The sequence below is a fragment of the Taudactylus pleione genome, unplaced genomic scaffold, assembly GCF_031769625.1.
Source record: "Taudactylus pleione unplaced genomic scaffold, aTauple2 ptg000026l, whole genome shotgun sequence".
NCBI lineage: Eukaryota > Metazoa > Chordata > Amphibia > Anura > Myobatrachidae > Taudactylus > Taudactylus pleione.
Genome location: NW_028284428.1, coordinates 2450365 through 2475663, shown reverse-complemented (window position 1 = coordinate 2475663; position 25299 = coordinate 2450365). Strand labels below are relative to the sequence as shown.

General features: G+C 42.7%; 1 protein-coding gene across 1 annotated transcript; it reads right to left on the bottom strand.

Annotated features, from left to right (window-relative positions):
* Positions 1 to 1517: 1517 nt before the first annotated feature.
* Positions 1518 to 20969, bottom strand: PIGA (phosphatidylinositol glycan anchor biosynthesis class A). The gene is made up of 6 exons (XM_088451488.1): positions 20908 to 20969; positions 16945 to 17676; positions 15915 to 16047; positions 7404 to 7536; positions 3443 to 3649; positions 1518 to 2024 (listed from the first exon to the last, which is right to left on the bottom strand). Exons 1-6 carry the CDS (start codon positions 20918 to 20920, stop codon positions 1782 to 1784), a joined length of 1461 nt encoding a protein of 486 aa, XP_088307614.1. The 5' UTR covers positions 20921 to 20969; the 3' UTR covers positions 1518 to 1781.
* Positions 20970 to 25299: the final 4330 nt, after the last annotated feature.

Genomic DNA, 25299 nt, shown 5'->3' with positions numbered 1-25299 from the left:
GGTACTACTACATTGATCCCCAATGTTTCTGCATCTTTTTGGGGGGGTTCAGGCTGATTTCCCCGATGCCGACACCATTTTTTTCGCATGTCGCTGTTTTCGTGTCTCTTGGAATTGAATAGGGCAAATCACGGTGCGGCGCGCGATAAGTCTCTGAGGCTAAAATACGCAATGTAGGCGAAAAGTCCAGCAGGCAAAACTTTATCGCGTACGCAAAACTAATTGAATACGACCCTAGTGTCAAATAAGTACTAACACATTACAACCAATCAGCCTTAACTAGCACAGATTAGCACCATCAACAGTGTCGATCATTAAGGGGGTAATTCAGATCTCCGCAATGCCTCCTGACCGGTCGTAAAGGGACTCTACAGCAAAGTATGGTGGCTCATGTTTCCTCACACCCTATACAGATATGCAGCAAAATGAGTGAAGCCTCCTTACGGTAATAAGCGAGAACGTGTGCTGCTGGACATCGTGGCGGCACATTGCAGAGAACCAAACTGCCCCCTTGGGAGACATGATCAAAAAGTGTAAAACAAAGGGGGAGGTCTATCAAGCCTCATAGTGGGAAAGTGGAGATGTTGTCCATAGCAACCAATCAGCTTGTACCCATCTTTTTTGTAAAATGCACTTAATAAATGCTAGCTAGAAGCAGATTGGTTGCAATGGACAATTTCTCCACTATTTAGCAGGCTTGTTACATCTCCCCCACAATATCAGATCAGACTTTTGCTTTAATCAGACTAATGAAAGGTGCTTGGTTGCCATGGATGACTGTACAGTTGCACTTTTACATGAGGTATAATTAAGAAAAAAAGTGCAAGTTGAACATGTGCTTTAACCGATAACAACCAGTCAAATAAAGGCTTTTCTAAAGCGGATTTTGAATGGTTTCATATTAATTATAGCACATAATTGCTCGCTGTACCATGTTAATAAAGATGTTCCAAGTTCTGATTTAATGTAATAAACAAACAAAAAAAAAGGAAACTTCTAATTTTAATACGCACATTATATTTTGTTGACAAATAACACTCTGTATATGTATGTATGTATGTATGTATGTATGTACGTACGTACGCACAATAGAGAGACTACTGTATGTACATATTTGATCTAACTGCTCTGTCCCCTAAACATGTAGAAATACTGACTGACCTTAATTTCGCTAAACAGGTAACGGAATGTGCCAGCCTAACGATCAATGATAGGCAAAAAAATAGTAGGGCATTTAGGCAGTTAGAACTTCTCAAACCTAATATATCAGCATTTAATATGGCTCTAGGAGCACAGTGCAATTATAGGCAGCAAGTAATAGTGCAACAGAAGGTTGATAAACAATACGCAAAGACATTGAGGGGTATATTTACTAAAATTAGATTTTTTAGAAGTGGAGATGTTGCCCATAGCAACCAGATTCAAGCTATTATCTTCTAGAAGGTGCTAGTTAAATGTTAAGCTGAATCTGATTGGTTGCTATGGGCAACATCTCCACTTTTAAAAACCCACACGTTAGTAAATATACCCCTGAGAGGCAGAAGTAAACATGGGTTTATGACAACCTAGGAAAGTGTGACGTAAAAGGATTACTTTTCTGTAAACAGTAGCATTTGCTGAAAAATACTATGAAGGTCAAAGTGTACAGTCTAAAGATGTGATGGTAGAGACTATAAGTGCCGTAATATGAAAATGATTACAGCGCATCTCCCGGTAAACTTCAGAAGACTTAACGGAAGCAGCTCTACAAACAAAATTGTCTCTCCACAGTTTTAGAATGGTCATTTTTTTCGTGATTTTTTAGGACAGAATTTTCTTGACCAAGCCCCTTCTGGCCCTGTGGCATTAACAGCGATGTCAATCAAGTAGTCTGGAGTTGTCCATCGCAAGAAGGTTAGAAATAAAAAACTAATTACTACAAACAGGGCAAAGATGCAGCCAGTGACTAAACCACAGTGATTTACCAGTCGCTCAAGTCTTTCGTTCATTGGTAAGACAGTCTCACTAGCAACGCGATCATATACCTAGGGGGAGAACACACAAAACAGGTAAGTGAAGTGCAATACAAGATAGGTGCTGTGCACAGCTGTTATTTGTGGCACTTATAGCTGAAATAACAGTACGCAATGTGGCCTTTCCTGTGTCCTATACAGTAGGAGTATGAAAATGTTTTATTAAATGTAAAACAATATCTTTAACCAATTAATGGGCTACAGTTTTATATTCTAAAATTATCATGATTACTCTCACACACTAATAATATTATCCTTTATTTATAAGGCACTGACCTATTATTCAGTGTTATACATGGATTCGGATCATGAAACAAAAAATATGAATGATATGACATAGAAGTTAAACATGGTACATAGGTAGAGTTTGTTTCAATATCTTCTTCCTCTTCTATTTACATATTAGTAAACATTAAAAAATAAAATCACATTAAAGAAGCTTGTTAGCATTGATTGTGTAAAGTGCACATGTGATGTGACACAACATATCCAACAAAGCATTTGCCTAGGACTTGGTAACGTTTTATTCAGAAATGGAATAAGACAAATAAATACTACATTTGGTGACGTAGCTATACCGTAAGCACAATCACTGAGTGTCGTTACTGATGTCAGGGAAGAGGATCGCTATACAATGTAATCACAGAGAGGAATGTCAAGAGAAGACATTAGTCCTTTTTCAATGTGCTTTAGTATATTTTTAGACATACTGCTTCAATTTGCAGAAAGGACCCTTATCCAAAAAAAGCTCCAAGCACTCCAGATAATAGATCTATAGCTGCAAGTTCCAGAACAGTTCTGTAAAATGCTGAATACTTCATATACAAACATAACTTGTGCCATTGACCAGCTGCAAACAACATGATACACTGCTCTGCATTCTTAACCTAGGTACCTCTAATGGTGCATACACACGTAAAGATTTTCTGTCCAACCATCAAACTAGTTGATTGGTTGGAATGAAAATTTGGTAAAGTATGGGAGTAACTTATGATCAGCAATTTGCTCCTAAATGCCAGAAAACAGATGAAAATGGCCATCAGACAACAAGTTTGTTAAATGTTTGATCTAAACAATTTGTTCAAACAACAGTTTTTGTCCATTTTCCGGCACTTGGGAGCAGATTGCTGATTGTCATTTGCTTTCATACCTTACCAGATTTTCATTCCAACCAATCAACTAGTTGGCTGGTTGGACAGAAAATATTGTGTGTATGCACCAATACTTAGAAAAAAAACAAATAGGCCTATTATAGGGTTTGAAACCCATTAATAATCTCAATAAGAAATATGTATTGCCCAGATGTATTAAAAAACATGAAGGGAAAGGTGCCCATCCCTGCGGTATGTGTTAAGCGGTACTAAAAAAAAAAAAAAAAAAAAAAACAACAAAGAATACAAAACACTTTGAAGTTGGACTTATGAACTCACTTGTTCAGTTCTCCCAGCGACTTCTCTCCAAGTATAAAAAGTTTTAACGGTGTTGTGGATAGCTTCAGGGCATGGCAGTGTTCCTGCTTCCAACTGGTCTATAGCTTTCTCTAAGCCAGCACAGAGAGACTTTACAGAGGGCTCGCACAGGATAATGAAGTTCTCAGGCAGAACTTCTGGGATTCCTCCCACTCTGGTACTCACCACCTGTTACAGTAACACAAAGCTGTAAGCTGAAACATGTACCTTGTTCTACTAGTGCACATGGATCTACAGATATATAAAGCAGTTGCCCTTAATATCTTTAGGGTGGTGCAACAGGCAACAAGTAACGCTCTTGCCATCACAGGGAATGAATGTTTTGAAGAAGCTCCATGTAACTTTTAAGTTTAATGGGGGAGATTTATTTAAGCTTGGAGCAAAATAAAGTGGAGGGAGACAAAGCACCAACCAATCAGATTCTGTCATTTTATAGGCTTTGTTTGAAATGGATTCCCTTGACAAAGCCTTGATGAAACGTACGTTGGGAAGCAGCAGGCATGTCCTTCTAGTAGCTCCTATACTACTCCTTATATCCACACCTGAAGGACACAAATACAGACTGCTATTTATGTAGTGTATCACGCTGTACTCTCTCACTGAACACATGCTAACCAAACTTGGTTGCCTTGCTATTAAAAGCAAAAACACAGGTTACTCTGTTAAGTGTGCAGTCACACCGTCATTAACCCCCCTATGCCTGATGGTAAGAGAGCTAATAGCAGATGAGGTTCTGAGCAGCTGCAGAGTGTTTCCCATTTTACACTTACATATAACACAATTTATGTGATGCAATTTCTTACCTTGTATACCAAATGTATCTAGGTAGTGGACTGCATATCAAGTATTGTATACTTAACATTACTGATATGATCAACTATATATTTTTACCAAAGTTTGTTATACAATGTATAACATTGCAGATTATTCCACTTGTTACACTCTCTCTTCACTGTACCCTCATTGGTATTAGGATAAAGAATGCTTCAGATGGATCCCAGCTAAAAGCAGATACAGCTTATATACATATACATGTGAATCAAATTGGCACTGTAATTTTGGCCGTTCAATGTCCCACGACAAACGGCTGAGAAAGCAGAAACCAGATTTACACTCTATGTATGCTTCCTTCCATCTATAACTAGATGTGACAAAGTGTGCATAATTATATATATATTTACATACATATACACACACACACACACACAGTTTGGTATGCAATAACCAAAATTCCCGGGTCTCATGTATGTCTGAAAGGCACCAACCCACGTTCCTGGGTTGCCGCCCCTGCAATTGACCAGAGTATTTCCCGGGACTTAAGCATGACCTTTTATTTTGTCACTATACAGGATAAGCAATGTCCCAGATGGATCCTAGCCAAAAGCAGATACAGTATATATGCATACAAATGTAAATCATTTTGGCACTCTTATTTTTGCCATACAAATGTCACATGACAAACAGCAGAATCCAGATTTACACTCTATGCTTCCTTCCATCTTTCTCTACATAGTGTGACAAATTGTTTGTCTATTTATGATAATACAAATATTACCTATGGATTTAGGATTATACATACTGTAGCTACAATATGCTTAATATGCTTTAAAACGTCAGCAAACAGGTTATGCATGCCGACAGCTAACACAATTATGTGACACAGATTATTGTGTGGAGAGAGTTGACACAAAGTGAATAATTTTATGCATACATAAAGAGAAATTTGATTGGTCTTCTATTCCCATTGTATGAGGAATAGAACCTCATGACCTTGCACTTATATATATATATATATATATATATATATTTATTTATTTGTGTTATTGTCATTGTGTGTAATGGGAGTCAAGTTTTTCTATGAATAAAAGTAAAGTTTTAAAAGATCACTGTAAAGATTGCCCCAATAAAGAGAGTTTTCTTTTCTCTGTAATAAATATATATGGTTTAACTCTAGGGAGCACCGCCAGAAATATTTATTTCTTGTACTAAAATAGTTAAGTAAATTTATATGTGGTTACATGACCTCTGATTTATACGGCTAATAATGACTAAACCTCACAAACGTGGTGAAATCAGTGCGCCATCTAAACCCCATTCTCTGCTACTGTGTTTGAAAAAGGACAGTTAGGAACTGATTGGTTGGTACTTTTTCTCTCTCCAAACTTTTATAAATCTCCCCCAATGTCACCTATGTAACACTACACTAAACTGGAATGCAGACATACAAGTGCAGCTATACAGCATTACACATTATTTAAATGTGTCAGCATATCTTTTTGGACAGGTTATTTTGGGGCTGATTTTTTCATACTGTTAAATATACTGTTGGAGGATTTATAATTTTATACATTATAATGCACAACTTGCGCAATCACGGATGCGATATCTATAAACTGATCCTGAAACAAACATGACACTCTATGCACCCATACTGCACATTCTTATTTATTTAGTCTGTTAACTCATCTGTAATTATTTTTTTTATATTATACTTTATGTCCCTTATCCTGACCAGGACATCCAATTCTTCACTCTGAATCAAGAGCGAAACAGGCTGCCAGTAGGTGGATGCTCTGTTTCAGCATAAGTCTACGTTATGATGTTGGCAGCGACTCAAATGATTTACATGTACCCAGAAGTCTATGCTCCTCGGGGACTTATTTGCATATTGTCTCGAGGGAATTTAGCCCCACTGCACCTATTACATTCAACAGAGCTCTAGCATTTAACAATTTATATTTTTGTCTGTTGTTGCACCACCTTTCTTATTCTGCTGGAAAGTCCAGGTTATGATACAATACCTGTTCTAGGCATTACAGACGACTGTTTGGAACACAGTCATTCAGACATTAAGTCCTTTACGAGATCTAACACACTCTCCTCTACAATTGTAGCTGATGTCGTGAGTTTTGTTTTAATTTAAATAAGTAGGTTGAATAGAACTTTGTGTTTCTTCATCAATTTCTTGTAAAATAAATATATAATACTTTACGGGGTGTTAGATTTATCCATTATTTAATTATATAGTGTTTATCATTACGCACTGTACAGAGAACATATAATTAGCTGCTGTCCTCATTGGAGCTTACAGTGTACAGATTTGTCCATACACATCTTTGCTACAGTCGCGATAAAAAGCTCCTCTCGGCGCACCAGGTCCTGTAAAACTGTTGCCGCTGAGTGTTTTTACTTTTTTGCCGAATATGCATCTAAGTCACAATGCGATGCGACTAGGACGCACCAGCAGACTCTGCTGTTTAATTTTATATGCGACACTTGTATATCTGTGTATGACTGAGTCTCTGAATCTATATACGAAGTGCTACAATGTAGCGTACGCAGCTCTTTTCATTCCAAGTTCTGTTGTGCTTCATATACAGACTCAGGTGTACACAGATATACAAGTGTGGCATATCAAATTAAACAGCATAGTCTGCTGGTGCGTCGTAGTCACATCGCAATGCATCTGATACATTTTCGGCAAAAAAAAAAAAAAAGCCGCCCAACGCAAGCAGAGTAGCACAGGACCTGGCGGCTCACCCACGTCAAGCAAGTCGCACTGCGTGACGTATTGAGTCTACATGAGCAAGGACATATCTGTTAATTACCTAAAACACACACAGACAGACTTTTTCCACAAGCAGAGACTGGTCAATAGGACGGTCAGTTTTCCTACACATTGTAGAGCTGGTTGCTGTGAATGGTGCACCATCACTAAGGATTAAGTTGGGATCATATGCTGTTTTTTTAGACAGATCTTTGAATCATTTAGCAGAGTTCATTACAACAAATAAATATCAGTCTATAACATTGTGCAAAGTTCAATCATAAGCATAATAATAAAAAATAAAAAAGATTGAAGATCTGATAAAGGAAATGAAGAAATGGCAGTTAAATAAAATGTACTATTTCAGCAATTTACCTGTAGTCCACAGCTAGCAGCTTCCACAATTGCCATGCAAAAAGCTTCAGTAAGTGATGTGTTGAGGAATATGTCACCTTCCACTAGGACGTTCCGCACCTGCTGATGCTCTAAAGCACCTAATAGCCGCACTCTAAGAATGACACCACAAAAAACAAGGGGTTTAATGCATAATATTCTCAATTATGTCACTTGTTTCTTAGAACGAAAAGACATGAAAACATCCAATTGGGTTTTACACCTTTATATTGACTAAGCTATTGGCCTGTAATGTATTGCTTTCTTTTTGCTAGATTTCTTATGCATTTCTTTTCCTATGTATTTAATATTCAGACATAGTGGTTTATTTTTGTAGCCCCACTATGCTCTCTGCAGTGGATGGAATTGTATCCAAAGGGATGCACTCGTGTCTGCAACTTTTGACGATCGCACATTTGCAACTTTCTGCAAATGCCGCTACAAAGCCCTTCACTGGTGTACAACTGTGCGTCCAAATGTGCAAGGACTTAGATGCACACTTTCAGCGTTCGTACAGCTTGGTGCGTCTTTAGACGCACTACTGAAACTTGCACCAATCCCTTGGTAGGTTTAGATTATTAGAAAAATTTAAATTTTTTTAAACAAAGCCGCATGAAAAACTACCACAACCTATAGTGAAATCTTTGGAAATAGAGCCTAGAGAAACGAAAATGAACAACTGTGAATGTGAGATAAATGCATTACCAAAATGTACGGTATAGATGCTACAGGAAAACACCAATACAACTAGTAAAACTTGAAGAAAAGCACATGCTACATAATAAACTGAAGGTACAAGACCCCATCTATATGATACAAATCATGCATTTTAGTTTGCAGCCCCAAAAGGGGGGAGTACGAAAATAGGATTTTTGATACTTGCTGTTATATCCGTTTCTACTGATACATCTGGGGGACTCTGCTTATCATGGGGTGTAGAGCGTGCTGTGAGGAGTCAGCACATCAAACTACACTTGTTTGTAAGATAATCCCTCCTCTCTACATCCTATAAGCCCCACTGAAACTATATAAAAACTTTATTAAGCCCGAAAAGAGAGCACACTAAACAGTCATGCATACTACACATAACCAAAAGAGTTAAGAAACATGTAGTAGACAACAAGTACAAGGGGAGGGAACACACTGTCCCCCAGATGGATCAAGAGAAATGGATATAAACTGAGTACCAAAAATACCTATTTTCTCTAACATCCAATCTGGTGGGCACTGCTCACAATGGAGAAGTTGCAAAGCTACCCCTATGTGAGGGTACTCTCATCCAGGGTAGAGCGCATAACTTTGTTTCTAGCTAAGCACTCCAGCTTTGGGCGCACACTGAATTTATATGATTTTGTAAATGTATGAACTGGTGACCAGGTGGCTGCCTTGCATAACTGCGCCACCAACGCACCATGCCTCGTCGCCTAAGAGGCACTCACTGACCTGGTCAAATGAGTCACAATACCCTCTGAACCAGGAACATGTTCCGAAACATACACCTGACATAATACAACTGTTACCCATCGCACTACAGACATCTTGGACGCAGACCAACCTCTCTTGCACCTCATACAGAACGTAAAGACTTTTTTTCTTATGGGAGCCGAGCAGACAACAAACCCATAAGGCTTGCACAACATCCACCAAGGACAAGTAATCATCTTCACCTGACGACAAATCCTGAGACAAGGCAGGAATAATAATTTCCTTATTTAAATAAAAACGAGATAACACCTTGGCCTGAAAGACCTCAGAACAGCCCTATTCAAATCAAATATTGAGACCGGCATGAAAAGGTGCCAGCTCCAACACACGTCTTGCAAAAGAAACGGCCAACAGGAAAGCCACTTTCCACGTGAGATACTTCAACTCAACAGCATCACAAGGCTCAAAAGGAGGTTTTTGCAAAGTCGCCAACATCAAATTAAGATCCTAAGGTGCCACCAGTGGCACATAAGAGGGGTGAACATATAACACCCACTAAAGAAAAGTCTGGAACTCAGGTATAGAGGTCAACTTCCTCTTAAAGAAAATAGACAGAGCCGAAACCTGTACCTTCAACAAAGCCAATTTTAAGCCTTTGTCCATCCCATCCTGCAAAAAGGACAAACGTATAGAAAATGAAATGCCAAAGTGTGAACCTGCCCTTCCTCACACAAAGCAATATTTTATATATATATATATATATATATATATATATATATATATATATATATTAGGGATGTGCAGGCTCGGATAGGTTCGAGGTTGCACGTGGAGTTCGGATTTTTCCCTCCAAAAAAACGGAACTCAGAAAGAGGCAAAACGTCATCTTGCATGGACGAACATCATTCCTGGACAAAAGTCCAGGAATGATGATGTCCGTCCGTCCGTCCGTCCGTGCAAGATGACGTTTTGCCTCTTTCTGAGTTCCGTTTTTTTGGAGGGAAAAATCCGAACTCCACGTGCAACCTCGAACCTATCCGAGCCTGCACATCCCTAATATATATATATATATATATATATATATATATATATATATATTAGGGATGTGCAGGCTCGGATAGGTTCGAGGTTGCACGTGGAGTTCGGATTTTTCCCTCCAAAAAAACGGAACTCAGAAAGAGGCAAAACGTCATCTTGCACGGACGGACGGACGGACATCATCATTCCTGGACTTTTGTCCAGGAATGATGTTCGTCCATGCAAGATGACGTTTTGCCTCTTTCTGAGTTCCGTTTTTTTGGAGGGAAAAATCCGAACTCCACGTGCAACCTCGAACCTATCCGAGCCTGCACATCCCTAATATATATATATATATATATATATATATATATATATATATATATACACACATATATATATATATATATATATATATATACACACACACACACACACACAATGGTGGATAGTCCGGCACTAGATCCTTCAATAAAGATAATTGCTCCGGTGCCCTTCCAAGTATAAATTGAATATAAAGGCAAATAACGGACAGCACTCAGAGACTGTATATCAAAACACACAACTACAATCCTGTAGTCAACGTTTCGAAGGGGAGACCTTCTTTATCAAGACTGGAAAACGATATAACAGAAATAACAAAACTTAAATACCTAATCACACCACCGACGTGTCTCGTGCAGCAAACTCCGATTCCAAGCTGAGGCCCGGTGACGTCACAGACGCTACGCGTGAATTGTGAAACCCATCACCATGGTTACAATACAAACATGAAAGGCACACTGACATCCGTGCTTTCCTGTTACAAAATAAACAGCATGATATCAATGAAAGAAATATGACTGACAGCATAACACAAACATAATGGAGAAAGACAAAATTATGTATATAGCCAATAATTAAAAGCGAACGCCTATAACTGCAGTATAGAAGCGCCTATATTTAGACAACAGAAGAATGTGTGGAAAACATATTAAAGAAAACATGTGAGGGACAATGTCTCATTGAGACCATGGGGTTGCACAGTCTGTAGCCTATGAATCCACTTGGCTTCCTTTTGTAGCAAAACTTAATCTCTATCGCCTCCCCTTAAATTAGGGGGTACCCAGTCTATCATTTTATAACGAATCGTAGATAAGGCTATGATGATGTTCTATGAAATGTCTAGGTACAGGAAGGTCTGAATTTTTGCCTTCCAAAGCTGCTCTGATACTGGATCTATGCAGTGCCATTCTCTCCTTCATTTGCCGTGTAGTCTTACCAATATAAAGTAATCCGCAGGGACATCTGATAAAGCAGATGATAAACCTGCTAGAGCAGGTAAGTGCAAATTTGATATGGTAAAGCTTACCAGATCTAGGATGAGTGAAAGTATCTCCTGTTTCCAAAAAGCTACATGTGATGCAGCCAGTGCATTTATAATTTCCTGGTTTACAAGTAAGGAAATGTGTAGGTTTATCTTTGCCTAGGGAACTGATATCATTTTTCACAACCACATCCTTGATGTTTCTACCTCTACGGAATGAAGGGAGAATGGATTTTTTGTAAAGGAGTAGGAGTTTGAATGTTTTCAGATATAATGGGCCAAATACTTCTTGCTTTTTTAACTAAATCAGTACTTTCTGTAGTATAATTTTGGGTCCAGACAATTGATTTGTTTTGTTTTTCTTTGGGTTTACTTTGCAAAGCAACAGTTCTGTCCATAGATAATGCCCTTGTCTTTGCTTTATTTAGAATTTTGTGGTTGTAGCCACGTTGTGCAAATTTCCTCATCATTAGATCAATTTGTTGAATAGCATCCTCTGGTTCACTGCATATACGTACAATCCGTAAAAAAGGCAGTCCTTACTTGCAAGCTGGTGTATGGTGACTGGAGGCTAGTAGCATAGTGTTTCGATGGCACTGCATAGATCCAGTATCAGAGCAGCTTTGGAAGGCAAAAATTCAGACCTTCCTGTACCTAGACATTTCAAAGAACATCATCATAACTTATCTACGATTCGTTATAAAATGATAGACTGGGTACCCCCTAATTTCAGGGGAGGCGATAGAGATAGAGTTTTGCTACATAAGGAAGCCAAGTGGATTCATAGGCTACAGACTATGCAACCCCGTGGTCTCAATGAGACATTGTCCCTCACATGTTTTCTTTAAAATGTTTTCCATACATTCTTCTGTTGTCTAAATATAGGCGCTTCTATACTGCAGTATCAAGCGTCAGCTTTTAATTATTGGCTATATACATAATTTTGTCTTTCTCCATTATGTTTGTGTTATGCATTCACAGTCATATTTCTGTCATTGATGATATGCTTTTTTATTTTGTAACAGGAAAGCACGGATGTCAGTGTGCCTTCCATGGTTGTATTGTATCCATGGTGATGGATTTCACAATTCACCACTCCCCCCAGGGAGTCCCCAGCCGTCGACGCGTCGCGTCTGTGACGTCACCGGGTCTCAGCTGGGAAACGGAGTTTGCTGCACGAGACACGTCGGTGATGTGATTAGGTATTTAAGTTTTGTTATTTCTGTCATATCGTTTTCCTGTCTTGATAAAGAAGGTCTCCCCTTCGAAACGCTGACTACAGGATTGTAGTTGTGTTTTTTGTTATACAGTCTCTGGATGCCGTCCGTTCTTTGCAATATATTATATATATATATTATATATATATATATATATATATATATATATATATATATATATTCCAAACCACATGATCATTTTGGAAGACACTGGTTGGCTATCACCTGGATGGCCTAAACCAGGGGTGGGGAACCTCCGGCCCGCGGCCCGAAAACGTCCTGCAAGGTGAAATCATCCGGCCCGGCCGGCTGTCAGCAGCGGCAGGTTCGGCAGCGGGGGGAGAGGGGATGTCAGGATTGTCATCGGTGGCTGGTAGCGCAGCGGGGGAGAGGGGATGTCAGGATGGTCATCGGTGGCTGGTAGCGCAGCGGGGGAGAGGGGATATCAGGATGGTCAGCGGCGGCAGGTAGCACAGCGGGGGGAGGGTGTGTGTCAGGGCTGTCATTGGCTATCAGCGGCGGGAGTGTCGCAGTGCAGCGGTGGGGGTGTCAAGGCTGTCATCGGGTGGATTAGTGTGCAGGGGCTCTCTCCCTATCAGCAGCGGCAGGTAGCACGGGAGGGGGGGGGGGGGGGAAATCAGGGTGTCCAGGCTGTCATTGAGTGCCATGCAGGGCTCTCTCCCCATCAGCGGCGACAGGCAGGCAGCACACGGGGAGGGGGGAATCAGGGCTGTCATCTGGCTGCTATTGAGCTTGTTAGTGCAGGGGCGTGCAGGGTCTCACCCTAACAGCGCGGGCAAGCAGGCAGTGGTGGCACAGCAGGGGGTGGGTACAGTCAGTGCTGTCATCAGGCTGGTTAGGACTGAGAGGACCCCAGGGCTGCCTTGTCAATCTGCCTGTCACACATCCATAGGGACTGCCCCTCCAGACTCGGCCTGGCAACATACCAAAGAGAAGCAGTTCCAACCATCGCATTGTGGGTGAGTTAATAAAGTTTTTAACCAAATATAGGAGGCAAATTTTTAAGTGAATAATTTTGTATGGCCCCCGAATGATTTTCTAAAAATCCAAATGGCCCTCGGCAGAAAAAAGGTTCCCCACCCCTGGCCTAAAAGATGTATTGATTCAAAGACCTTAGATTCAAGAATAGGCCAAAAAAACATATCTGGCTTCAGATCGGTAATAATGGGGATCATTACCACACCCTGGCAGCCTACCCCCTCCATGCCCCTTCCAGAATATGTTCTGGAAGGGGCGCCTCTGTATCTCCTGAAGGACCAAAAGGACAGAAACTGCAGACTACGTGGCTTGGACACGCTCACAGAAAGGAAAGAACCTTTTTCCCGGCAACCAGATCCTGTACCCTCTTCACAAAGATAGCTAATATAAAGTTTTCAGTATGTAATAAACAATATACTAGCTGATATATGCAGCACCCCACAGCACCAGCTGCAGAAACATTAGCAGCACCTGCAGTACAGTGTTTTTCCTGCGCTCAGCAATAAATATTTGCCTGTAGAAACAACAAGCAAGGAGGCTAAGTAATATAACCATCAGCCCCTGTGTATATTCCCCTCAGAGAGGTTCTTGCACCCAGGCTCCTTCCCATGCCATCATGCTGAGGAAAGAAGGAACATGCACCTGTGAAGGACCATTAAGTTGATTTGAGCAGCCACTATTTTATATTACTTGTGAGTCATTTCCAAAGAAGCAATATTATTACAAATAAATACTGGAGTATTACTTTAAAAACAATGTGTTTGGAGCAATACTAATATATTTGTTTACACAAAATGAAAGACTTTCAAACAAATAAAGGAAACTGTCCCTAGGTAAATGTAATCAGATGGCATCTAAAGGCCCCTTCACACTACACAATATTACTAACGATTTGGCCGATTCCGACACATCGGAACGACAAATCGTCAATATCGTGCAGTGTGTATGTACTAAGTCGTGTAGTGCGTGCTCCCGTGGGGTTGTCAGCCGCATCGCCTGATCTTTTGTACATGCAGGAATATCAGGCGATGTGGCTGACGATCCCATGCAGTGCTATGCCACGGGGGCCGGCATATCGGGCGGGCACCAGAACGCTGTGCGCGCGCGGACCGCCCGATATGTCGGCAATGGGGTGGTGAGTGGCATCAATGTTTACACAGTTTCTAAGCAGGTAGCAGAGAATTAGTACACACGGTTATACAGGTGCATTCTCTTTTCACTTATAGATGAACAAACATCAACTGTTGCTGCAGCTTCCAACACAGTAATAGACAACCTGACGCACTTCAAGGGCCCTCAAACCTAGAAAAGGGCCACACAATACCCTTAACTTTAGAGAAAAAAAAGTTAAAAGCATACATTTAATCACACCTGATGCTCAAAGCCCCACTCACCCCAAAACACAGACCCTCAAGCCCACATGACCTTCAGGAACCAATTAACCACAAAATGCCTCTCATACTACGCACTCTATCGAAAACAACCCTCAGGTTAACTATTTACTTAGTTTTATATTCTTTAACCATGATGGGACAAAGTAGAGAACACAAGCGAGGGCAGATAAAAGGACTGATGAGTCTTAAAAGAAGGAAGGAGCTAGAGCAGTGGTTCATAAACTGTGTGCCTAGGCACCGTGGGGTGCCTCGGGACACTTGCAGGGGTGCCTCTGGTTGGTGGACTAGCACAAAATCTAATTATTTATGGTCAATGTAATGTAAATATGTGGACAAACAGAAGCGCAAACATGTCCACCACCACATAACTGTACCTAAAGATGACCGGTCAGCACAATTTACTACATATTTTCTGAATTTCTGAATAACAAATATTTGGCTTAGGGGTGCCGTAAAAACAATGCTGATACTCTAGGGCGCCGTGATTCAAAAAAGTTTGGGAACCACTGAGCTAGAGGGTACCTGTAGAATCAGTTTTGTAACCAGGGCTATATTCCACTCTGTTTCAGCCCCGCCCCAGACATGTGACATCACAAGGGGACAGGGAAGCTGGGAGCTCCAGGTGGCTCTGCTGCGGCTCTCTAGGCTGCAGGCAGTGGCATATCTATAATGAGTGTAAAGTGTGTGGTACACACAAGCTCCTGGGTCCAAGACAACCTGCACCCATGTTTTTCAATACTTACCTCTCCGAAACTCCGCGTTTGCAGTGGCAGTGCTGCACAAATAACCAGGAAATTTGCGCAGCGGGCATTTACCCGGTGATCTGTGCACACGCAGTAGAAAAATTACAGTACACTGGCACAGCGCTAGTCTACTAGCTTGCACCATTGCCTAGAGAGCGCAGACGGAGATTGCACATGGGCCCTCTCCTGTCTTAATATGCCCCTGGCTGCAGGGTGCCATCAAATGCGAATGCCATGGTGGAGCGACAGTGCTGCCTCCTAGGCCCTAGCCCTGGAAGGTGGCACCGACCACCCATCCTTATTTACAGCCCTGGTTGTAACACTCAGTGGAGTTAGTCATTATTTCTTGACAAGTCCCTGTTAGACGGTAAAGCATGCAGAAACATTGTTACCTGTCATGGAGCTGATATCTTTCTCTAACTTCTTCCAAAATGATTCTCTTGGGCCCCTCTCCTCCAATAAGAAAGTGCAGTTCTGGGTATTTCTGGCACATTTCAGGAATGATTCCACTCAGCAAGTCAATTCCTGTAAGAAACAGTAGAGGGGAGAACTCAAACAGTAACATAGAAACATAGAATTTGACGGCAGATTAAAACCACTTGGCCCATCTAGTTTGCCCTTACCTTCATAAACGTTTAAATTAAAGCCAGCAAGTTTTTTGGTTTTTTTTAAATTGAACTTGGTCTGTGATCATGCATTTAGAATATAGATTTGTTCTCCTACATGTCACCTGTATGACATGTAGGAGCCACATCTACCTGCAGAGATGACAAGCGAGAGTGACTGCCCCTGCTGGCCACTAACTACAAACAGAATTAACACCATAGTGTTACTTGATGCTGGGGGGTTGGATATGGGTAGTCGGAGCTCGGGATTCCGACGATCAGTATCAGACACCGGCATCCTGAGAGGGTTAGGATACAGACACTTGTCAGCAATTATCCTAACCCTACCCCTCCATCCCCGATGCCTAAACCTAGCCCTCCTCACCCCCTAAACCTATCCCTCCCTCTCTAGTTCCTAACCATCAACCTAGGGCCTAATCCTAACCCCACTACTTATCGTCGGGATGGCGGTGGTCGAGATGCCGACACCGGGATTCTGACTAGTGTCGAGATTCCGGCTCCTGCATTCTGATTGCCGGCAATGCCGACAGCCAGGATTGAAACTAAATCCCATGCTGTGTTACTATTGGATGGAGCAGTTTACAACGCTCTCTTGCCATTAAACAACTAATCTCAAATAGAAAGTGCATCCTAGATATTTTTATGATCATACTACAGGCCTATCCACCAGCCATGGAGTTGTATGAAATCTTAGAAAAAAAGAGTAACGAGTGTCAGCAGGAGTAATAAACATATACTTTATACAGGGAAAACAGCATATCTCTTATAGAAAATTATGCCAATGATAATTTGTTACCTTTTCTGTAAACAAGCCTGCTGACCACCACAATGGTAATCTTATTAGTCTTCTCCTTATGTAGGTCCGGTGTGAAGTCTGTGGGGTCCACAGCATTTGGGATCACAGAAACGATCTCGGGTTCCAGCGCAGCACGGAGCACAGTGTTTTCTTTGCTGGTGTAAGAAACGCAGATGATGTGATTTGTGTCACATAGCGACACAGTGAGAAGCTTATTGGTCAGCACAGAGCTGACATCAGCAAATCCAAACAGTGAATGGTCAGTAAAAACCGTATGGAGTCCCATAGTCTTCGCATGGAAGAGAGCATCGTGGGCCATGGAAGAAAAGGAGCTGTGTGAATGAACAACAGAGACCCGCTCCCTTACAAATATATATCTGAGGAGAGGTAGACTATGCAATAATGTCGTTGCTGTGGACTGGTTATACATGACCTTTAGTGGCAAGTAATATACTTTCAGACCATTGGTGAGGTAGCGGATTCCTTTCCTGTCCCCATATGAGTGAGTGACGATTATAACCTTGTGTCCTCTCTCAATCAGGCACTGCGACAGCTGATAAATGTGACTTTCCACCCCGCCCATGTTTGGATAAAAAAAGTCAGAGACCATACATATGCTGTGGATCCTGGGAGGGGAGTGTACAACTTCTGTAGCGCTGGGACAGTTACTATGGGAACAGAGCTTGCCGCCTTCCCCTCTGATGTGAACCATGGTGGAGGAGACAGGTGGATCTATAGAGAAAACACACATTATACATCCACTATTTCATTGGCAAAAATAAATGATAATAGATTAGATAATGGAGTAGGCCTATATTATATTATTCATCCCATACAAGCAGCTGTTTTGTGTCACAGGATGTGTTAACACTCTGTTGCCACCCACATACACCCACTGAGCTGCAAGTGGAGATGCGACCGAGTTCCATACTAAGGAGCATGCGCAGTGCTAAAACATAAGCGACATCCACGAAACAGGCTTGGATGCAACTCTGCCTCTGCCCCAGAGTGTTTAGCAGTGTTTATTGGACTACCAATAAAAACCTTTAAACCCTATGGGAGGCATAGGAAGCCCCACCTCACTTATACCAACAGTGCTATCCATTCTGAGCAGTTTATATTATATGAAAACCAACATGTCCATCAAGAATTCTAGGTACATTATTCACAATGCAGTTTCCTTATTTGTCAAGCTACCACAATAAAGCAGAATGCATATCCAGCAATATGAATGAGACCTGTCAATTGTTAATCTTGTTCTACTTTGACCAACAAAAGACTTTCTGTTTGCACATGAACTGGATGAATATGGTAATTGTAATTTAGACTTCCTGGTAAGTATATACCCAAGGTATGAATAATATAAAATGCCCAACAGCAACTTGTATGTACCAAAATAAAGTTTATTTAAGCCTGGTACCCTTGGGTTAATGTTATCATTAGATAGAGGTTCATGGCTAAAAAAAACAAGTTGCCTACATGAAAAAATTGTTTCGGCTTGTCATTCCAGGGATCTGGTTATCTTGAGAAAGTGATAATGGAGTAAATGGATCTGCCAAATAATTACCCAATTATCCATAACTATACGAATTCTTCTACATAAAACTTTTCACGCTATAGAAACATGCACACTAACAAATTGCCAGTCTGATATCCAGTGGGCAAAGCACAAAATGCAGAAAGACTATTTGAAAATCTATCACCATTGAAGTTCTCTCACTTTGTGTGTGTTCTGGAATCGAGGGTACACAACTACAGGTGATGCAGAGTCAGACACACTTCAACTGCATCTCCTCTAGTGACTTAACTGGTATGTGCAAGCACGCACTGATGATTACGGGTATTAAACCAAGCATAGGGATAGGGGCGGTCTGACCGCAGAGATATGCGTATAACTCTGCCAGAATATACGCATTAAGTTCTGTGCACACCATGCACCAGAAATTATAGCCTACTTGCGTTCAACTCTATCAGACCCATTTTACTGTGAATTTTTGTATAGCAAACAGGAAAATTCATATCTGGGGAAATTGCAATTCAAGCACACCTTAGAAAACGCATGTAGGCCAACAAAATGTTGCCATTTTAGTATCAAAGAAGGATATAGCCTATTCCTTTTTAATTCAAACTTCTAATTAATTTAAAAACTTTTTGCTTTTAACTACTTGCCACTCTGTGTTGCAAAAATACTCCTTAAACTGGTCAAAAGTGTGCTCCAACAGCACACAGTTCATCAATGGCTAATGGAAGCGTTCACTACCAGGTGTGTAGGGAGAACGCAAACAGGGAGGAGAGAAGTCTAGGGCTCTGCGTGTAGAGACTATGGGGTCTATTTACTAAGCCTTGGATGGAGATAAAGTGAACCGTAATAAGTTGCCAGCCACTCAGCTGCTAACTGCCATGTCACTGGCTGTGTTTGAAAAATGACAGTTGGGAGCTGACTGGCTGGGACCTTATCTCTGTTCACTTTATCTCCATCCAAAGCTTAGTAAATAGACCCCTTAAGCATACTATGGTGCAACCCAGCGACTGTGCGATGTAACGATACATTGCGTGCACCATACACACTGCATAACCCGGCGTATGATGGTGCAATGTATTGTTACATGCTGCTTGTAACTGCACCGTGTCGTTCAATCTGCTGTGCAAAATAGCTGATGGGATGATGCGATGAACGACGGATCAGGCATACACACTATAGGATGTTTATGATATATCGTTCCGATCCACATAGGAACCATATATTGTACCCCATACATCGTATAATGTCTACCGGGTTTTAGAGAGGCAGTCGGTGGCCGTTTACATAGGCTGCGCTTTGTGCTTATTTTATACTAAGCAAACCAGCATCAGCCCCTTTGTACCAACACATTGCTAATACACATCTACAAAATAAAAAGGGCAATTGAACACTAGAATAAAAAAAAGAGGGAGGGCAAAAACTTGAACTCACCCACACTAAACCTGCTGACTGCCTGTCTCCCCCTGACCCTGTAGCATTACTGCATGTCACACAACTGGACCCCCTGCCTGCTTGTTACCCCTTGAACCCATGGCCTCTAACCCTGTGAACCTGCTGATTACAATCTGTCACCCCCTGAACCCACTGCCTGTATTTCTGTTACACCTTAACTTAGTTCCTGACACCCCCTGAACCCACTGTCTGCCTGTCACCCTTGAAACCAATGCTCACCCCTGAACCCACTACATCTCAGTATGCCCATGAACCAGCTACTGAACTAGAAGCCTGCCTGTCTGTCACCGCCTGAAACAACTGACTGTATGTACCACTAAAATCGCTATCTGTCTGTAACCGCTGACTATCGCCCCCTGAATCTGCTGCCTGTAACCTGCCGCCCTCTCTTACCCGGAGAACCTGCTGCCTGTCTGCCACCCTGGTCTCTCACTGTCTGGAGCTGTGATGTGATTAGAGGGTACAGAGGTGACATCCCTATAATGAACAAGTACTGTAAAAATGCAGTCACTTTCCATGAAGTTGTCTAGTTTGCAAGTTGCATCAACATACAGCACGGAGAACATTTGTATAGCATTTCCAGTGACAAGGTATAGGGGTACATTACATGTCTCTTTCAAAGGTTGTTCCTTCTTGGATTATGTTACTTGCTATAAAAGAATGTATGTAGATGCTTTAGAAAAAAAAAAAGCAAATCAAAAGCAGGTGTAAAATGTAAATAAGCATTAAAAGGAAAGTATGTATGGACCAACATCAGCTGTATGTATTTCATATTAAAGTACAAGGTAATTGTGTCACCGATGTCAATGGGATGAATAAAAAGCACCTGACGCCTTTTGTTGCTGTAATATATAGATATAGATCCTGATTTAAACATAAAGACATGTGCAGCCTGACTAATGTTTCAAAGAAGAATACAACGTTCCTGTGATCACATAGGAAATAGCAGCAACCTTCCTGGGATTGCAGTATAGCAATATTCCCCTTACCGGCTCCAAGCATCCACCTACTACACCGACTCTGCTCTCGCGTCTCACCCCCTCTCCATGCTTCCTGGTTACCCACCATACAAATCTTAAGCCAATCACAGGCCAGAATACACCATGGCGACAGCTAAACCGAATGTTACGTGGTTCCTCATTGGCCTTACACCGTACCATCTGTGATTGGCTCGTCACGGGCTCCTGCTGGCTCAGAGTGTAAAAGGCGAGGCAGCAGCGTGCAGCCCGGGGCGGGGCGGGGCCAGTACTTCTCGTACTGTTATGTGCGAGTGCGGGCGGCAGATGGGCTCAGGCTCAGTTGGCAGCTGTCAGTGTGGGAGGACGCAGCGATGTAGATCAGATTTGTTCTGTGCTTGTAGTTAGGGAGAGGGTAATATATTTTTGGCATGAGGTTTCTGTTCATATTGAACATGAATACATCATGTATGGATAGATAATTTTCTCCATATTAGTTATTGTAAATTTACAACTCTTCTGGCCACACATATAGCGATATTTTACCCGATCTGGCCAATTCAGACACATTGGAACGACAGTTCGTGTAAAATATGGCCAAATCCTGAGTAAATTGTGAGTCCCCACTCACGATGCGATGCGCGTCCCCGCTGGTCGCACATCGCATCGTCAGATCTTCCGTGCAGTAGGGCAGATCTTATAATCTAGGAGGCGATGCACTGTGAAAGTCTGGATGCAGGAGAGATTGTATGGAGATTGGACACCAAATTGTGTGCAGATCGTGTGCAGAGCTGCCGGGGAGAGTTTCAAGGGAAATCGTACACATCGGCTGATTGTGAGCACATCGCTATGTCTGTGGCCAGCATTATGGTGCATACACACGGTCAGATTTTTCTTCAGATCTGAATGATAACGATTTAAAAAATCGTTCATATCTGAATGAAAATCTGACATGTTTGAACGATGCGCGTTCCCGATGATCAGATAACAATATCTGACATCTGATGTGTTTGCAGTCAGACTTGGACGATTTCAGCCATTTTAATGCAGTCAAAAATCGTTCGTAGTTAAAATCGTTCAAATTGTTGGTTAAATCGTTCATCTGACCGTGTGTATGCTCCATTATGGTGCATACACACCGTCAGATTTGTCAGATCATCGTTATCGTTAAACGATAATGATGAACGATTTCATCAACGATTTGAACAATTTCTGCAAATCTGTCTGCAAAAACAGTCGATGTCAGATATCGTTATCTGACGTGGGAACGCGCATCGTTGGTCGCTGCATGCCCTACATGTCAATGATTTTTACAATCGTTATTGTTCATATCTTTAACCAAATCTGTCCGTGTGTATGCAGCATTAGGGGTATATTTACTAAACTGCAGGTTTTTAGAATTGCAGTTGTTACCCATAGCAACCAATCAGATTCTACCTATCATTTATCTAGAACCTTATAGAAAATAATAGCTATAATCTGATTGGTTGCTATGGGCAACAACTCCACTTTTACAAACCTGCAATTTACCACTTATACCCTTTTCACACTGAAAATCCCAGGTAATTCACTTTTACCCAGTAATTTGTAAAAGAAAAAAGCCTGGGTTTTTTCCCTGTGTGAAGGGTCAACCCAGTACTAAATTCCCAGGTCTCCGACCTTGGTTTTTTGCAGGGTCGTAGACCCGGGAATTAAGGGGGTCATTCAGACCCGCTCGCGAGCAAAGGACGCTCGCAAGCGGGTCGATGTTGCCCCACTGCGCACGACGGAGGGAGCTCCGTTGTGCGCATGCGCGAGACCCGGATAGCAACGGGCTCTCCGTCGCTCCGGGTCTGGCACCAAAGGGGGCGTGCTGTCGATGTTGATTGATTGAGTAAACTCCCTGATTGCACCTTACTCCAATTATGTAGCTGTTACATAAAAAAAAACATATACATTCAAAGGAACTGGTATGAATTACCGCCAGACGCAAGTTCAACTTCCGACAGCGGCTGGCCGACGGCTGAAAATCCTGATCGTCCCAAGTTAAGTATTAACTAACCTTCCCCCCGTAACCCTAACCCTCCTTAGGGGTGCCTAACCTTCCCCCCAGTGCCTAACCCTAATCTCCCCTCTAAGGCCCTCATTCAGAGCCACTCGCTAGCGGCAGTACGCTCGTTCCGAGCGATGTTCGCACATCTGCGCATGCGTACGGTTTTTAGTACGCATGCGCGAACCAGTCAGTGCGGTCGAAAATCGTTGGTACGCAATATAGCGAGGGCCTGCTATTTTGAGTGACAGAATGAGGCGTATGTGGGTGGTAACAGGGGAAGGTGCTTGAAAACGGGGAGTGGAGATCCGAACGCAGGCGTGCTTAAAGGTCAAAACGGGCGTTTTAAGGGAGTGCATAATTAATACAGCAGCGTCATTGACCACGTCACTTGGTTTTTTTTAACTCAGAACTGCTCGCAAAATAGCGGTTGAAAACACCAACCACAAGAATAGCGAGCAGTTCATACGCTGTACGATGTACTCGATTAATCTAATAAATAGCGGACATGACGTATGGTGCGTGCGGCCAGGGGGCGTTTTTATCAAAAAAACGAGCGTATGTTTTGCTCGCTCGTTCAGACTTAGAGGTGGGAACAGACTGCAATTTGCGAACGGATCATTTGAATAGCCACCCCTTGTTTTTGAACGAACGACCACAAATAGCGAACGGCTCTGAATCAGGCCCAAAGTGCCTAAACCTAAGTCCCCTGGGAGGGTGCCTAACCCTAAGTCCCCCCCGGGGGTGCCTAACCCCAACCCTCCCTTCCCCTAGCCTAACCTCCTGGGGGGGTGCCTAACCCTAAGTCCCTCCCGGGAGCCCTAAACCTAACCCCCCCCCTCCCCCGTCCGCAGCGGCGCCCGGCATCACTTCGATCGGGATGCCAGGCGCCGGTCTCCCGGCGTCGGTGAAATGACAGGCATTTAGATTTAGACGCCTGTCATTTAACCCTCGCCGGGATAATGCAGTCGGGAAGCCGGCTGTCGGGATTACATCCGCCAGCTTCCCAACTGCATACCCATTCAAATGGGATCATTAGTATCATTTCCCTGCATTGGTTATAAGGCACAATGGGCCTGATTCAGACCCACTCGCGAGCGGCTGTCCGCTCGCAAGTGGGTCGATGGTCTGCACTGCGCATGCGCACGACGGAGGGAGCTCCGTCGTGCGCGGGACGCGACGAGCGAAGGACTTTCCTTCGCTCGTAGTGTCTGATTAAAGGGGGGCGTGCTGTCGATGTTGATTGACATCACGCCCCCTTTGGTGGGCGTGCCTGCCAGACGGAGGCGTTCCCAAGGGAACGCCTACCGTCAGAAGCCGGCCCCACTGACATCACTAGTGATGTCAGTGGGAGTGATTTTGGCTCTGATAGAGCCAAAATCACTCCTTGGCTGCGGGCCAGCGCTTGCGACCGGGTCTGAATCAGGCCCATAGTATGTCCCAGTCAGCTAGAAGTCAAAACCTCAAAGAACCAAATATAGGGCCTGATTTAGAGGTGTTTGCTGCTGCTTCTGCTCGTGCGTCTGCTATAATATGCGAATGCCAGTATCAGCTGTCTCCTGGTGTAGTAGCCTGCGTTTGAATGAGCAAGCACTGAAACCAACACTTTCAGCTCAATGTTTGTTAGTATATAGAAGGCCTGCTTCAGAGGTGGATGTAAATAGGGTCGCTCTGTGTCTTTGGTCGCAGCAGTTCTGAGAAGGTATGCAAATGCCGTAGCAGCCATATTTTGTAATAAGACGCCCACCTTTGGCTTCTCAGATCCGCTGTATGTGTCCGAAGATGCAGCATCGGACAAACATCGGGAACAACAGTCAGGCTATCATATCTCTGAGTAACTTTATGGTTGCCCAGAATGTCCGCTGCAACCAAGCTGCTGGAGCCAGGGAAACTGTGTCTGTAGATGCTGGCCTTGACACCTGCGTTTAAACTTCACTCTTCTTTCACAAATTGTTGTAGTCTGCCAAACTGCACCTAAAGCCATACTGCAACTGCTGTTGCAAGACTTTTGTGGTGCATGTGCATTGCGTCTAAGATGCTCTCGCAGAACAGAAAACATTGGCCATTTGCAAACTACTTGAAACAGCGTCCACCTCTGAAGAAGGCCCAGCAGGGCCAGATTAACAATGTAGCGGTAGCTGCAGGCCCACATGAACCAGTGTAGTCAAGACTATATTGACAAGCAGCCTTCAAATTCCCACCCATTCACCACGGGCCCCGGTAGTCCTTAGCCCTGTCCGGATTCAGTATGGTTCTAATCCCGACAGAGGAGGAAATCCCGATCGTCCTCTGGTATGTATAAACTAACCTAATTCCCCCCCCCAACCCTCCCTTAGGGGTGCCTAACCATAACCTCCCCCCCGAGGGTGCCTAACCCCCCCTTCCCCTAGCCTATG